Source organism: Stenella coeruleoalba (genome assembly GCF_951394435.1).
Source record: "Stenella coeruleoalba genome assembly, chromosome: 9".
Lineage (NCBI taxonomy): Eukaryota > Metazoa > Chordata > Mammalia > Artiodactyla > Delphinidae > Stenella > Stenella coeruleoalba.
Genome location: NC_137155.1, coordinates 24,017,619 through 24,035,153, shown reverse-complemented (window position 1 = coordinate 24,035,153; position 17,535 = coordinate 24,017,619). Strand labels below are relative to the sequence as shown.

The window sequence follows — 17,535 nt, the reverse complement described above, 5'->3', positions numbered from 1 at the left end:
TTATTTGAAACATTTCTGAAATAGAAGGCTCAATAAAGTATCAATATAATATATAATTAAAAGCACTTTGATTTGCTTTTTATTTTTGTACATAATCTACTTATTAATTATATAGTTAAATTTAATAAAACAAAAATTAAAATAATTCTTTGACTACATCAAGCTTTTAGTTATTACTCTATTAGACAACATTTTTGACTATTATGACATTGGAATATCAACTTTTTATATGAAAATTTTACAAATTCTTGTGACGTTGCTAAAATATTCATGATTTTTCAATTTTTTTCCAAAAATAAGATAGCTGTTTACCTTCACATATTTTTTCCTAAACAGTGAAACTTAAGTTATCCTTTTAGTTTGCTATTTCAACAAATTCAAATTGATTTTATTGCCTTAAATGTAGCATACCAATACCAATATTTAAAAACATTGTCAAAGTTCCATAACAATTGGTAGGTAGCATTAAACACAGAAATCTACATGAGGGTACAAAAGATACTCCTTTTGACAAATGACCTTAAGATTTTTTTAGGAATAGACTTACATTCTTAGGCTGCAATTTTTAAAGTGCTTTTCAATTTTATTTTTAAAAAAATTTTTGTAAAGGGAACTTGCATATTTTAAGCACTCAAAAAACATATTCTGTCATCTCTTATTTATTTTATCATTTCCAGATAGTGGTTGCTGCGAGAAATAGAGAGAACCTGTCTCTGGAGTCATGCATTGGCACCATGACTTTAAACAGCAGGAATGTTAATGATGAGAGTCCTGTTCTTATGTAAGCAAAGAGTAATCTAAATATTTAAATGCTAAGATTTAACCACTGAAACTTCTTTTATAATGGGGTAAATATCAGAGTTTTGCTGTTACGTCCATTGTCAATTTTTTTACAAACATTCAAAGTGACCTAGAAGCAAACCTCTATTAGCTCCATACTATTGCTCTTTTTACATACAGTGAAAGTCAACGTTAATCATATTTTATGTCTGAAACCACAGAAGTCAATTTTTTTTATGGAATAAGAATTCAAAGCTTTCTATTTTCCTATTAAGTTATATATTGTAAATACTCCTTAATAAGTAAAATATTGTAGAAAATGCACATTGATACATTCGTATTGAAGAGAATTAGGGTTTTGCTCTGGATTAGGCTTTGGCTTACAGGAATGTTGTGGCTGGTTTGATCTTCCATCCAGACCACTACAAGTTTCTCCATATCAGCAATAAGGCTGTTTCACTTTCTTATCATTTGTGATTCACTGGAGTAGCACTTTTAATTTCCTTCAAAAACTTTTCCTTTGCATTCAGAACTTGGATAACTGTTTGGCACAAGAGGCCTAGCTATTAGCCTATTTTGGCTTTCTACATGTCTTCCTCACCAAGCTTAATCATTTCTAACTTTTGATTTAAACTGAGAGACATGCATCTCTTTCACATGCACATTTAGAGGCCACTGTAGGGTTACTAATGGGTCTGATTTCAATATTGTTGTGTCTCAGGGAATAGGACGGCCGAGGAGAAGAGAGACAGAGGAATGGCCAGTTGGTGGAGCAGTCAGAACACATACAACATTATCCATTAAGTTCACAGTCTCATATTGGCATAGTTCGTGATGCTCCAAAACAATTACAGTAGTAATATCAAAGCTCACTGATCATAGATCACCATAACAAATATAATAATAATGAAAAATTTGGAAATATTGTGAGGATTACCAAAATGTGATATAGAAACACCAAGTGAGCATATGTTTTTGGAAAAGTGGCATCAGCAGACTTGCTCAATGCAGAGTTGCCAGAAATCTTCAATTTGTAAAAAATGCAATATCTGCAAAGTGCATTAAAGTGAAGTGCAATAAAATGAGGTATGCCTGAATATGAAATGAAACAGTGATTTCAAAAGTGTTTGTAGTATTTTGTAATCTGGAATAAAGTATAATAACCAGATTATATAATAACCAGATTTTATAAAATATATACTTTATATAATAAAGTATATAACCATTCAGTAGAAGGACTAGAGCAAGGGTATAGGTAGGAGAAAACTTTTAACTTCACTTTATAATACTTAAAGATTCTCTAATAGACATAGTAATTTATAAAGAAAAAGATTTTTTGAGGCCAGGGGCTTGAAATTCTTACAAGATATGTATCACATAAAATTTAAAATATTTGTTGTGTGACAGATGAAAAGAGACATTTGTTTACACTAAGTGATAAAAAAATCCCTTTTGTCCCACAGATATATACCAGATGCACCTATAAATATTTATGAAAATCTGGCTGTTGGAACAAAGCTAGTGAAGCTGACAGCAACTGATAGAGACATAGGGGACTCGGTACATTATGAATTTATAGATACACAAAAAGAATTTTCAATAAATCAAAGTATAATTTTTTGTTGCTAATCATTTTATAAAGTATATTATAAAAAAGCTTTTATAAAAAGCTTAAAAATAAGCTTGATTACCATTCTATAAGGGTAAAAGAATATTTAAAATATTCAGCAGCATATTTAGCATATTTTATATGAGGTAAAAAGTGATCATTCTTTCCCTCTCAGAAGTATGGAAATAGTCTGCACAATCTGTATGCTCCAGGGGACTCCCAAACAATTCAGACCCACAGCATGGTTCCCTGGGATTTTATTGTATGATTTTTCTGTGAGAAGTAGCTTTTCCCATGAAAACCATAATATTAGTCACATAAATTGAATATTTATTTTATATCATACATTCTCATAAGCACTTTGAATATACAATAACTTCTTTGTTTACTATCCTAATCCCCATCTAACATACGATGCCTGGAGAGAAATCTTCATTTACTCAAGCTCATGCAGCTAATTTGCACGTCATGACCTGCACTTGAATTCAGACTGCTTGAAAAAGAGACCTATAGCTCTAAGTACATTCTATTTGACTACAAGTTAGGAGTTCATGCATGCCTCTAACAACTTAGGCATAAAGCAAGCGGAGGGGAGAAAGAAAGGTTTTTCCGTTTCTTAAGAGGTATTGTACATTTGGCATGCATAAAAGAGCAGGATTAATCACACACCGCCTGTCATATCGGTGAAGAGTCCCACATAGGGAGTAGAATCTGAGAGGTGAGTAAGGAGACCTGTGGAAGGGAAGATCTGTGACATGCCAGAACTTAAGCAAAGCGAGGATGTTCAGGTCAGAAGTGGTAAGAAGGGAATGGCAGCAGAAATACGAGATTCATTACATAAAGGAGGATTGATACAATAACTGTGTTAAACATAAATGAAGTCTGGTTTCTCCTGTCAGACATGTGAGTTACAAAAGTAGAAAATGAGAAAACTATAATGAACAATATGAGGATAAATTAAAATTAACAGTGTTAGAGTAAACATGTTTTTCATTACATGGGTAGGTACAGGAAGATGTGTATGTGTGTGTGTGTGTGTGTGTGTGTATAGTTACATAAATAGATATTGATGTAACTGTATGTGGGCGCGCATACACATACACACACACACACACACACACACACACAGATGCATATCTGTAGCTACATCTATTAAAAGAGTGAAAGAACTTAGGAGGATGATACAACAATAGCAATGAGCACATCTAGTACCCAGATACTGACTTCTACATACCATTTTATCCTATAAGAGCTCCCTAAAGCAATGACTCATTTTGAAAGTGACAGGAGTTAAAATGCAAGATGAGCTTGAAATAATGCGTTGTGACTAAGCAAGACCATGATCAAGGAATGGTGAGGGTATGTTTAAAAAAAACAAAAAAACCCAGAAATTAGCTTGAATTGGCTCCCTCTAGCCAATTTAAGGGTGCTTTGAACATGATAGTTCATAAATGAAAATAACAGTTGCAAATTACAACCCATTATAAAAAATGGGACTCCATGAGTCCATAGAGATATAAATACATAAATAAATTGACAATTTCATGGGGAAGAGAATGTTTACATATTTTCAAAATACCTCACCTAAAATATTCATTAATTGCAAAGGATAAAATAGCAACTTTGGAATGGAGAAAACTGGTAGACACCAACTTTGTCAAGAAATTAAAGTGAACATCATCAGTAATGAGTCAAACAGATAGCATGCCATAAGAAGATACTGTAACTTCTGTGATATTTAATTCCAAACTACATAACCCAAATCCTATCATGGGCAGACATCAGGCAAATCCAATTTGAGGAAAACTCTCGAAAATTACCAGCCTTTAATCTTCAAAATGATGTTAAAAATTAAGAGAAGATTGAAGAACTTTCCAGATCGACAGAGACTAAAAGGACATGACAACCAGACATTTTGCTATAAAAGTATTGAGACAATTGGTAAAACTTGAAAGGAGGACTCAGTATTAGATGTATTGATGTCAACATCTGGATTTTGTTGTTTTTATTGTGGTAATGTTGGAGGATGCTCTTAGGAAATATACCTTAAAGTATATGGAGATGATAAGACATCAAGATCAGCAACTTATTCTCAAATGGTTCAGGAAAAAAAATTTTTCCCACATGTTCATGATTATTTAAAACATTTAATAATTATAAAGACTAAAAAATAGAAATCAAGAAAGAAAAAAATGATATTGAAGATAGGCAGAAAAGAGGCAATACTTTAAATCATATTCTAAAAATTCCTGAAGAAGCACATAAAAGCAGTAGAGCAGAATACTGAAAAGTATCTATCGCTCAAGAAAATGTTTCTAAAATAAAAGATGATTTGAGGCTACATGTTACAAAAGGTAAAGTAGGTTTTTGGAAGACCGATACGGAGTGGCTGAATATGAGACATTTTCTAGTAAACCATTAGATATTAACGTAAAAGAAAAAATACTTGAGCCCCTAGGCAAAAAGTTTAAGTCAGGTATAAGAGAGTGATAATCAAATTGTAAATAGACTTTTTTTACAAGAATTTCCACAGTTAATAGAGTAACGTATTTAGGAAACCTGAGGACACAAATTGTGACTTTAAAAATTTATACAAAGGAAAATGACCTCACAGATAAAGAAAGCAGATAAAATTTCAGGACCATGGAAGCAATCAGGAAATATTGTTCTATGAGTTCTTCCTGAGGAATTTGCTAGGGAATGAACTCCAGACAACCAAAATAACTGAAGAATTATCAGCATAAGAAATGATGGTGAGAGATAAATACATATTTATTTATAAAATTAAAAATAATGTGTTGAGAGAGTGTACTATACATAAAGGCTACATTAGCTGCAAATATAGATAAATTAATTAAAAAGCAACTGTTAATTAAAATATTATGTTTTTATTTTTGTTGATTTTTGTTTTTTTTGTTTTTCTCGCTGCACACAGATCCCTACCCTAACTCTACTCTGCCTGGGCCAGAAGAACTAAAAGCATTTATAGTAGGGAAAAAAATTGGAACAGAGGCACAATGAGGGGAAACTACTCTAGTAGATATTAAAACATGTTATAATGCCTCTGAATTGCAAACAGTGTGATAGTGACAAATGATTATATAGATAGATGTATGGAACGGAATATAAAATTTTGATAAGAGTCCCAAATGATCATGAAAATGTAAAAGTGCAGAAAAGGTTGACATTTTTTAAAATGAAGTAATAACTCGTAGCATGAGGAAAATAAAACATTTTTGTATTGTATATCAGATTTTATCAAATTGATTAGATTTTCTCAAAAATGCAATCATACACATAATAGAAGAAAATATGAATGAATTTCTTTATAACCTGTGAGTAGGAAAAACTTACAACCGTAACTCAAAATCCAGAAACCACATGGGAATAAATTGATGAATGTGACATAACTCATCATATGATCACCATCAACATCATCACCATCATCACAACTCCAACAACAACATTTTTATGGCAAACAAATAAAATCACCATAAGAAAAGTAAAAATACAAATGAGAAATTGGGAAAATATTTGCATATTAGAAGAATAAAAGTAATAATCAGATAAGAAAATGGACTAAGACAAGAATCAACAGTTTAGAGGAGTTGCAAATGACTCTCAAGCGTATGAAAATATGCTCTGTTTTACTCATAATAAAATTGAAAATTAAAATAATACATTACTATTTGTAACCTATAGGATTACCAAAAAGTTATATTTGAAAATATCTTCCGTTGGTGAGGCTGCGTGAAACAGACCTCATATAACTCTTGGTGAGGATGAAAAATACTACAACCTTTACTGAGAGAATATGGTAGAATCTAGGAAAACTGCATATGCATTTACATTTTGATGCTGCAATCTCACCTCTAGAAAATACCTCAAATACACTGACAAAAATATAAAAAGATGTATGCACACACCATTCGTTGCATCATTATTTAACAGCAAGATTGAAAATATCCATAGGGTAGTGATTATATAAACTGTGATACATCTAGACAATGGAATAATATGTCCATAGAAAAAGAAATAAGGAGCCTCTCTCTCTATTATTTACGTAATGATCTCTGAGATACTATATTGGGGGGGGAAGGTGAAAAATGATGTGCATAATGTGTTACTGTTAAATTTATCATGGAAAGAACACAAAATTATATAACAAATTTTTTAAATCCTGGAGAATTTTATAGATTAAAGAGAGTTAAGAGACATACCAACCAATTAAAAAGTGTGGACTTTACTTAGACGATGATTTGAAAAGCAACAAAACTTCATAAGATAATCCAAACATTTTTATCATTACCGAATATATGATGATGCTAAGGAATTAATGTGATTTTTAAGGTATGCTAATTATATCACAGTTATATTTTAAAAGAAGAGTTCTTTGCCTTTAAGAATAGATAATAAAATATTTACAAATGAAATAACACGTTCTTTGGGATTTTCTTCAAAATAATCCAAGTAGAAGATAAAATAGGCAATGCTATAGATAAAACAAAATTGGCCATATATTGTAATTGTTGATGCTACTGATGTGTACGTAAGAGTTTATTGTATAATTCTCTTGGATTTAATATATGTGAATTTTTAAATAAAAACTTTTTATTCAGGAAAATATATGCCCTCATCATAATAAAAGTAAATACCTTATATTTTCAATTGCAATAAACTATAGTTTTAAAACAACACAATTTGAAAAGTGGATGGGATATAGTAAAGATATTAAGAATTTCTCTTACTGTCTTCACTCCACTTCTGTTGCTCCTTCTAAGACAAAAATGCCTAATCAGCTAGAATATATGTTTATCAATTCTATCTGCTAAATATGAATTAAAATCCTTCCTTTCCATCACTATTGTAATTCAACATCTCTCACCCAATCCTCAGCAGTACAATTTACTTTTCTCAAAATACTCTGTTCTTGTACATATTTCTGCCCTTCCATGTGCTATTCCATTTATCTGGAGTGTCTGTCCTATTTCTTCTTCTCCTTTGGCTTCCCTTTGCCGTAACTCCCTCCTCGCAACCTCCACTCCACCCCAGTCTTCTTTACCTGGATTTCCTGTGCTCGTTTCTCAACACTCAGCATAAGCTTCACTGTGTACCCCTCACCGCAACCAACATGACCCTCTTATGAAATATTTTCTGACCTATGCAGTTCAGGAGGGTTTCCCTTCCAGGTCACTAACCATTCCCCACGGATCCTCAACGGTGAGTGGTGTATAAGCTTCATCAGGTCAGCAACTGTGATTTGTCCTTTAATTTATCCCCAGAACAATTTTCTCCGTATCACTATTTTAATTTATAGTGTTTTCACCTTGTGAATATTGAACAGATTTTCATTATCTGCCTTTTAGATTCAGGAGAGGTCACAATCGCCTGTCCTTTGGATTATGAGGACGCACCCACCCCACATTCTTGGGTATTACATTTTAGCGTTTACGACAATGAACGACTGCATTCCACAACTGGAACATTCACAGTGATTCTACAAGATGTTAAGGACAATCCACCTCAATGCACTCAGGATATTTACATGTAAGTTATTATAGCAAATTTGGTCTTCAGATTTTGGCACAGAGAGAAAAATAAATGGGTAAACAACATACTATTCCTGGAATGAAGACGAAGCCCTTCCTTCCATCTTTACTGTATTTTTAACCAATTTGCAGCTTCTCTGGTACAATTGGACCTGCTTTATTTTGTCTCAGAAAATTATAAAAATTAAAGCTAGAAAGGACCCCAAAAGATGACATTTGTCTAGCCCCGTGCTTCCAGGGAGGTAAAACAACTATCACACTAAAAATTATATATATGTATGGATAGTAAATTATAATTCATTTTTTAAATGTTACTGGAATTAATTTAAAGATAGTGCTAAAGCCACATGCAAACTTTCAGCTTTTTAATTACATAGAGATTTTAAAATGAAGGCATGATAAGTTATTTGCATTATATAAAAAGAGTACAAAATGTGTAAGATTTCATTCACTGAAACACAGATTTCCTGATCCCTAGTACATTTTTCCCTTCAGAATACCTGATTGCTCAGAAAATTCTTAACCTGGTCTGGCAGTATTCTGGTAACATACTCTTTTTTGGTATTCTCATTACATATCTCATTCCAGCAATGTATGCAATAATCCACCATAGATATGTGGGCTTTATATCATCAAGTAACAGAAGACAATCTAGATAGAACTAAAATCAACTACATGGAGTAGAACTTTGACAGTCCTCCAAGATGAACAACAGAATCTCCTGCTTAATCAGAATTTTCACTTACATAGTAGAAACAATGTTTTATACAATGCTATAAAAGTGCTTTAGTGGTCACTCTTAAATAATGTATTGAAACCCCTTAAAACAATATTTTAGAAATACTATTGCTGGCATATACTTGATAACTTTGTAGAAACAAAACATAGTCCAAAATTCACATATGGAAATAGTGCCATTGCACTACTGAACTTCGAAAATCAACTTTTAGTTTGTAAACTTTTTGCCAGAAATATATTTTACTAAAAAACAAGAGATGGCAAGAATAAACAATAATTCTGTAGACACTCCAACTGTAGTTTGCTTTCACTTTCTATTCTAGCTAGTAGTTTACAGATTCTTACTGGAACAGTATTAGAATTTTTGGTTTCTAGAACATTCTTTCTGTTAACAAATTTGACAACTCACCTTTTATTCCACTATTTTTCTCAAACCTAATGTATTTTAAGTAATTAAAATTAGGAATATTCTTTTAAAACAAACAAAAAATACAAATATAACTGTTTTTATTGGTCAGGATATTTAACACTAGCTGCTGTAACACCAACAAAATTTTTGTTAAATCAATGACTAAACTCAATAAGCATTTCTTTGCCCCTTATGCAAAGAGTAATGAAGCTTGGTTGGCTCCAGTGAGTGGCACTCCCCTCTCTATGCTGAGACTCAGGGGTCCTGGCTTATTAGATCTTCTGTCCTGGTCATATTGTTGCCTTTTACTTCCAACCACATATTTAATTACCTTGCCTAGACTTATACACAGCCTTTTCACTTATATTTCATTTGCCAGCACATCCTCCCCTCCTCCCGAGCCCCACAGCCAACTGTAGAAGTTGTAGAAAAACTGGGATACAGAGAGCAACATAAGAATATTGGTAAAAATTAACAGTCCCTGCTAACTTTTAAGCAAATTTAATAGACAGTAACAGGACTACTGCAGCTTGAGCTGTGCATACAGCAGATCAAAGCATTAGTTCCAGTCTAGTACTATTCAATAATTTAAGGAACCTCCTAAAAACAAGACAGTTTGAAATACCAAGAATACAAAGAAAATTATACTGCGCATAAGGCAAGAAATCAAAGGTTTATTCTTTTTTCCAGTCTGCGTCTTTTTAATTGTCATCTAACTTCTCTAGTCCTCATCTAACTTCTCTAGTCCTCATCTAACTTCTCTAGTCTGTGTCTTTTTAATTGTCATCTAACTTCTCTAGTCCTCTAGTTTTTAAAATGGGGACAATGTGTGAAGTTGAGGTACTACTGCCATATTTCCAGTGATAATATATGCGTGTGTGTTACTAAATTTGCTGCTTATTAATCCAACATAATAGCAGCTCATTTTTCCTAGGCCTTATAGCAAGAATGCCAAATATTTTCTTATCTTTCACAAATTTTCACCAACATTATAACTTTATTATTGGCAGAAGTAGTTATTTAAAATATGAGTATATTTTAAAACATATTTTAAATTAAATATTATCATCTGCATAAATCTAAATTAACATGCTACAACACATTTTTCTCATATTTTCTTATTATAGAATTGAACTTCCTGAAAACATCCCAGTTGAAACTCTTTTAGTCTCTCTAACTGGTACAGATAAAGACAGAACTGTTCCCAATAACAATATAACTTACCATTTGATTATGGATACTTTTTCAAATGAAAACTTTACACTCAAACAATGAACTGAAAGTATTTTAAAGATTCTCTCTGACTGTGGCGCTGTGATTGACCTTAGAAAAACATTTTATTTTTATTATTATAAAATCTTTAATGAACTACAATAGTTCAAATAGCTGATGGCAGAATTTGTTCCTGTATTTTCAACTGAACCTTAAACTGACAACAAAATATTTAGCTTAGAATGAATGCTGGAATGCAATTTTGATCTTGGGAACTGAACTAAGAAGGTTATAAATTTCCTACAACAAATGGTTCTGTGATAAAGTACTGGCTATTCCTTTGGACTGTTTTAAAGTAACCATAATTGCCATTAAGTAAGTATATTAAATAACTATTCTATAAAATAGAATATGCATACTTTATTACTGCATCTTGGAATATACAATAGCTTAAATATTTTACCAATTCAGTAAATCTAAACTTTATTTTTAACAATTTTTGAAACCAAAGTTAGTCTATAAGTTGCTATATTCACATATTTTTAAATAGAATTGACAGGCTTGGTTAGGCATTGTGTTCAACCAGGATTTGTGGGTAATGTGTGGATATCATTATGATAAGCAACTGCTCATCTGACCAATTGGCTAAGACATTGGACACAGTCTGAGTAAGTAAGACATACATAAGTAATAAGCAGTTTTTTGGCCTTGGATTTGACACAAGCCCTTGCAGTTGGCCTCCTACTCAAGCCCCAAACTGCATTTCATACTAACTCTAATGCCCTTACCATTTGCTGCCTCACACTGTATAATAGAGGTACACAGAAACACTTTCATGACCTTAAAACACTGCACTGTCAGCTCTGTCTTTCAGTCCTTCTGTTCACACTGTTCATACCACTAGAAAATGTTCCCCCGCATTTTGTTACCCAATTACCCATAAACTTTTGCACAGCCTTCATAACTTTGCTTAGACATTTCTTTTTTTTTTTTTTCCAGTATGCGGGCCTCTCACTGTTGTGGCCTCTCCCGTTGCGGAGCACAGGCTCCGGACGCGCAGGCTCAGCGGCCATGGCTCATGGGCCCAGCCGCTCCGCGGCATGTGGGATCTTCCCGGACCGGGGCACGAACCCGTGTCCCCTGCATTGGCAGGCGGACTCTCAACCACTACGCCACCAGGGAAGCCCTAGACATTTCTTTTAAGAAACCATCCCTAATATTTCTTCTCCCTCTTGTCTGGATCACGTGATTCTCTTTGGGTTCTCAGCATTTCGTATCTCTCCCACAAAAGCCCTTATCACATCTCTGTCTCCCCAAATAAACAGAGAAAGAAAAAAATCTGTTATGAAACTAGTGCCTGGCATATGTTCAGTACTCTGTAGATATATGTTAATTAATGACTGAATTAATGAGTTATAAATGAATAAAATTAAACTGTGAAATAGGTTTGTAAGGCATTGATAGGATTTAGTAATAAATTACTCCCAAATACATCAGTACCACATTTTCACAATTCTTTGCAACTAGAAGTTATTGTTAATATAACCAGAATGTCAAAACAGATTCTTAGAAACTATATGTACTAATATGTACCTGATAATGATGAAAAATAATGCAATATCAAAAATATTCTTAATTAGGAATATTAAGATAATAGCATGGTATAACATTTCCTTGAATAAATAATAAATAAAATAAGCTCACCAAATATACAAATAAACAACAGATTGTTGCATTGGACCTGCTCTAATGTTGACAAAACCCATAAAACCTGCCACATAAATTTCCTAGAAGCAAAATCATTGAATCAGAGTACCCATGATGGCTTTTCCGACATTTTCCTGTAAATTATTGAATGTTATACTCACTGGTATATAGTTTACCTCCTTTTTCTTTTTTAAAACATTATTAGATTATTGGGATGAGAACAATAGGATTTTTTTCAAAAGGTAATTAAGCTCAGAAAGGGTTATTAAAATGGCAACATTCTTATCTCACTAGAGCAGCAAAGCCAAGAGAAGCCAGTGTGCAGAAGAAAAGAAACTGACATAATTTTAATGCTTAGTGAGTAAAACCTTTATTAAGAGAACATAGAACTCGAATTTGGCTTTCCAACAATGTCTGAATTTTAAACTCACAAAGGGGCGTAATTAAGATACTTTTAAAAGATAAAATTGATTTGTTCTAAGATGGCCATACATTTGCAGTGTATTATACTAATGGGAGGATAAAAAAGAGTCTTAGCATTCACTCAAAACTGGGATTTATAATAAGCGTCAAGAGTTTTATGTAAAAATAATGAATAAAGCTCTAATAGACTAGTAGATACCATTAACTCTAAATTTATCTTAATTCATTGAAGAGTGACATTCACTGGGGTACTGGTGATAGCTATGTGATTTTAATGTTGAACAATGAATTACTATATAATGAATCCGAACTATTTCATATGTAATATATTTAATTTATTAATAAAATAAAAAATGAATGTTTATATTAGTATTGCTAATCACATATTTGATTAGGTCATTTGTCTTTAATGAGTATTGACATGAAAAATCACCCCAATACATTTTATTAGTCAATTCATTTTTGATTACTATTTTATGATGTAATGTTTGATATTTACAAGATAACATATCTGCAAGGTATGACACATAGCATTAAGATGAACCCCTGAACCCATCACCCTTCTTCAGAACTAGAGCATTACTAACAGATGTGCTACTACCCTTTCTCATCCCTCTACTTGGCCTTCAGAGGCAACCAATAACATAGTTTTGTATTTGTTATTGCTTGGGGGATTTTATAGTTTTATCATCTATGTACATATTCCTGGACAATATTGTTGGTTTGCTTAGCTCTTCAGCTTTAAAAAAGTGGTGTCATATTCTATTCAGCCTCCTGTGACTTAATTTTTTCACTTATGTTATGTCTCTAAGAGTCATCTATGCATGGCATCTATCTATCTAGCTGGCTATCTTTTACCTACCTACCTACCTAGTTGCTGTAATGCTCCATTACATGCTTTAACATTCCATTGTGTGACTACAACCATTCTCTCACTGGGATTTGGATTTCCTTCTGGATTTCACTTAAGGTTGTAATAAACATTCCTGTAAATTTTGCATGGTGCCTACACGCAACACATTCGGAAGGGTGTCTACTTAAGCACAGAACTGCATTGCCATAGTGTATGTAAATAGTCAGTTACATAAGGTGGTGCCAAGTTGTTTTCCAAACTGGTTGCATCACATTATACTCTCATGAGCAATGTATAAGGATTTTTCTTGATCGATATCCTTCTCATAATAACTGGTACACTCACATACTTTAACATGCTTTAGCCTGATTAGTAATGAGGTTGTACTTCTCTTCATATATTCATCAACTGTGTGAAAAAAACATGAAATATTGGGGTTTCCTTTGTGTGAAGCATAAAATATATATTTATCCATTCTTGTTTTGTTTTCCTTATTGATTCGTGTGATATATTCTGGAAAATATCTCATTTTCCCATAAATATTTTAACAAGTGGTCTTTCATATTTAAGTTTTCTAGACACAGGGGAACTAATTTGTGGTTTGGAGTGAAGTAGGGATTCCATTGATTTTTTTCACCACTTGTAATACCAACTCGCAGTGATGTTTCTACAGCGAACTACACTGCCATCTCTGACAGACAGAATTTTTGTATATGTTTGTATATCTGGATATTTTCTTATTTTTGTTGTATTTCTTTTCAATGCTCAATTTATTTCTATTTTTCCATATTATTTTAATGCAATTAGGATGAGAAAAAGCATACAGTAAATTAACAGGAGCACTACCACTGTGGATTGTTAACTTCTTGACTGATAATCTGGTTCAGTGCCATCAGTGTTCTTCATGTCACCTCCCTTTATCTACTCAGAATATAGGCTACAGAATTTTATCATTGAAAAGTAGTTTAGAGACCACCTAATATTATAGTTTATTCATGCAGAAACATTTTTTCCCATTTGACAATTCATTTACAGCCCTTGATTTCTATAATTCTTAAAACGTTGTAGAATCCTAAGAAAACAATGCTATTCACCTATGCTTTTCTGCACCAAATTATCACCTAGTTGCTCCACATAACTTTTCTCCCTAATAGGTGCTGGTTGTTTGTTGATGAAAATAGTTAATGTGAGTGTGGCTAAGGCACAAAAAGAACCTTAGAAGAACTGAAGACACAGCACACAATCACATTCCTCCACCCCTCTTGGTTGGCCTTAGACCTACCCTAGCAATGGCCACCCTGAGGACTGTGTGATTATGCATGAGCTGAGAAAGGGGAGACTCCTACCATTACCCCTTTTATTTAACATGAAAGATCCTGAATGCATCATGCCTGCCATGCACATCCCTCTCAGGAGAGTAAAGTGAAAGAACAAAAACATGAGACGCTTTGACCCCTCACACACAGAGTGGATCTCAAATTCTGTTTTTGCATGATTTCAAAGCTTGCGATTTAAAACTTGTTTCTGAGAGATTATTCTTGCTAATACTAACTCATACCTAACTCACTTTTTAAAAGTGAAAATAAATTTATGACTACTTTTTACAAATCTTAATTATACATCAGAGCAGTTATTTATGAAGAGAATTATGAAATAGGAAGAATACAGTCTATGGCAAATGAATCAGTGTGAACAAATGCATATCAAACATGGAACCCTAGTTTTGCTATTAGTATAATTTTACAATATGAGGTAATAATTACAAAGTGCCAGAATATACAGTAATATTATCTTAGCTTTTGTAATAAATGTATAGTTTTTATATTATAAAACTTTGCTCTCCAGTATGGAAGCCATCAGCTACTTGTGCTTTTGAGCACTTGGAATGTGGCTTGTCAGAACTGAGATATGCTCCAAGAATGAAATAAGCAACGGATTTCAGAGAAGTAGCACAAACAAATGAATGTAAACATCCCATCGATATTTTTTTGGTGTTGATTACAAGTTGAAATGATAGTATTTTGGACATATTTGATTAAATAAAATACTTTGTTAAAAATAATTTTGCCTGTTTCTTCTAACTTTTTAAAAATGTGGGCTACTAGAACTTTCAGAACAATGTCGAAAAGGAATGATGGGACGGGACATCCTTGCTTTGTTCCTGATCTTAGTGGGAAAGCTTTGAGTTTCTGGCCACTAGGTATGATGTTAGGTGTAGTTCTTTGTATATATTCTTTATCAAGTTGAGGAAGTTCTCCTCTAATCCTGGTATACTGAGAGCTTTTATCTTGAATGGGTGTTGCATTTTGTCTGATCAGGTGGTTTTTCCTTTTTAGCCTCTTGATGTGATGGTAATGTGGCTTCTAGAAAACTTAAAATTACATATGTGGTTCACATTCCTACCGAATATATCCCTATTGAATAGCAATAGCATTGCTATAGGATATTATTTTCACTTATTTTTTTTTACCAAAGGTTTCACAAATCTTAGTTTTAGAGTCATGTAACTGATAAAGTGAATGCTTAATTATTAAAAGTAACCATCAATGTGATATTTTTTATCTGCAAATTGGACCTACACATCTAGATTATGATAATGATATTTTTGCAGGAATGCACTTCAAATATACATTACTTGTGAGAGTGTCTGATGAAGGAAGTCCTGTACTCTCAAGTAAGAATTTACTAATTTGAAATATTAAAGTGTTCTGAGTTATATAAAATAACAAGTAATTTAAGAAATTAGTTATTAGAAGTTTATTACATTTGTAAATATTCTGATGATCTGCTATAATAAAGTATAAAATTATTACTTATTTTAACTTATTTAGTGCATATGTACTGCTATTTAAAAAAAGAAAGTCCAAATGAAAATTGGAACATTTGGAGAGAATGATGTCCAAATGCTATTACAGCATGCTGCAGCTATTTAAAGGCAATGTCAAAGTTGAACTTTTCTGAAATAGTTGTTGTTTAAAAAATTTCTCAGGGAATTAATTTTGCATTAGAGAAAATACTAATGTTCATATTCATAGTAAATTGCATTTCCTTCATATTTCTTTATTATATTGTCATGATGAAGTATTTCAACTAGAAAACAATGTCTGCTTTTGGAAACTATGATTTTTAATTCAGAATAGGCCATTATGCATAAACACATTATAAAATATGATTGTTTTGACAAGTATTCAAAATCAGTTAATACGGTGTTTTAATGCTAAACTTATTTTCAAATGCTCTATAATCGAAAAGGTAATAATTTAATAACAAAACTTAACAATATAGATGTATTTGTAAAATTTACACACTTAAAATATAAACATATTAGATGTTAATTAAAAAGTAAAGAAAAAATGAGAATTATAGAAGATACATGATCACCTTAATTACATTTTTATGTACTTTTTTCTCTGTAGCACCTATTACAGTCATGATAAGGGTGAGTCGTATAAATGAATTAAATCCAAGTGGAATTACATTGGCACTTACCTTCAGCTTACTTGAAAACAGTCCAGTTGATATCCTAGTTGGAAAAAGTACGTTTACAGATGGAGACTGGCCATTTAATAATATAAAATACGATATTGTTGGAGGCAATATAGGATCACCCCCCAAATTTTACATTGAGCCAGACACGTACTGTAAAAATGCTGATATCAATTAGTAACAAAAATAAAGAGCTCATATATACTCATTTAGAATTTATTTTATTGAGAAACAGTGCATATTGGAAAATGTTAAAAAACAGCTTTCTCTTAAACTATGCAATGTTCACCTTGGTTTGTTAGCTGTATCCATAAATTTTTAGTTACTGCAGGAAAAGCACTGAAGTTTTAATCTTTGCTGTATAGATCTTCAGAAAGCCTATGCACATGTATTTCTTCCATATAAATGGTGTGTGAATTAATGTCTACGATGACTTTGCTGATGGAATACATGTTGGGAGTATGAACATATAAACAAAATTGGTTTGTATTAGTCCATTTCCATTTGTTATTATAGTGATTAGTTCATTCATATCGTTTATAATTTAGCAGAAATTGAAGATATTTAGTGATCCTGGGATAAGAGTTCTCTTTTCATTTTAGTGTCAGGAATGATAAAGCTATTGGGTTCACCGGACAAGGAATCTGAATCATGGTACAAGATAGCTGTGAGAATAACAGACTGTCCCTGACAGTCCTCAGACAGAGAAGTAGTACCGCTCAGGTGACTGTCAATGTTCTGGTAAGAATAAATCATTGCTTGTAATACT

At 32.4% G+C, this 17,535-nt stretch overlaps 1 protein-coding gene across 1 annotated transcript in view; it reads left to right on the top strand.

Annotated features, from left to right (window-relative positions):
* Positions 1-17,535, top strand: part of LOC307191510 (cadherin-23-like) — a gene marked incomplete at its 5' end in the record, with an annotated part of 116,232 nt that overhangs the window by 51,728 nt on the left and 46,969 nt on the right. The window contains 8 exon segments of the mRNA XM_079931637.1: positions 597-781; positions 2,244-2,389; positions 7,756-7,936; positions 10,213-10,350; positions 10,352-10,367; positions 15,849-15,954; positions 16,697-16,921; positions 17,461-17,507. Of these exon segments, the coding sequence (XP_079787763.1) occupies positions 597-781; positions 2,244-2,389; positions 7,756-7,936; positions 10,213-10,350; positions 10,352-10,367; positions 15,849-15,954; positions 16,697-16,921; positions 17,461-17,507 (1,044 nt within the window).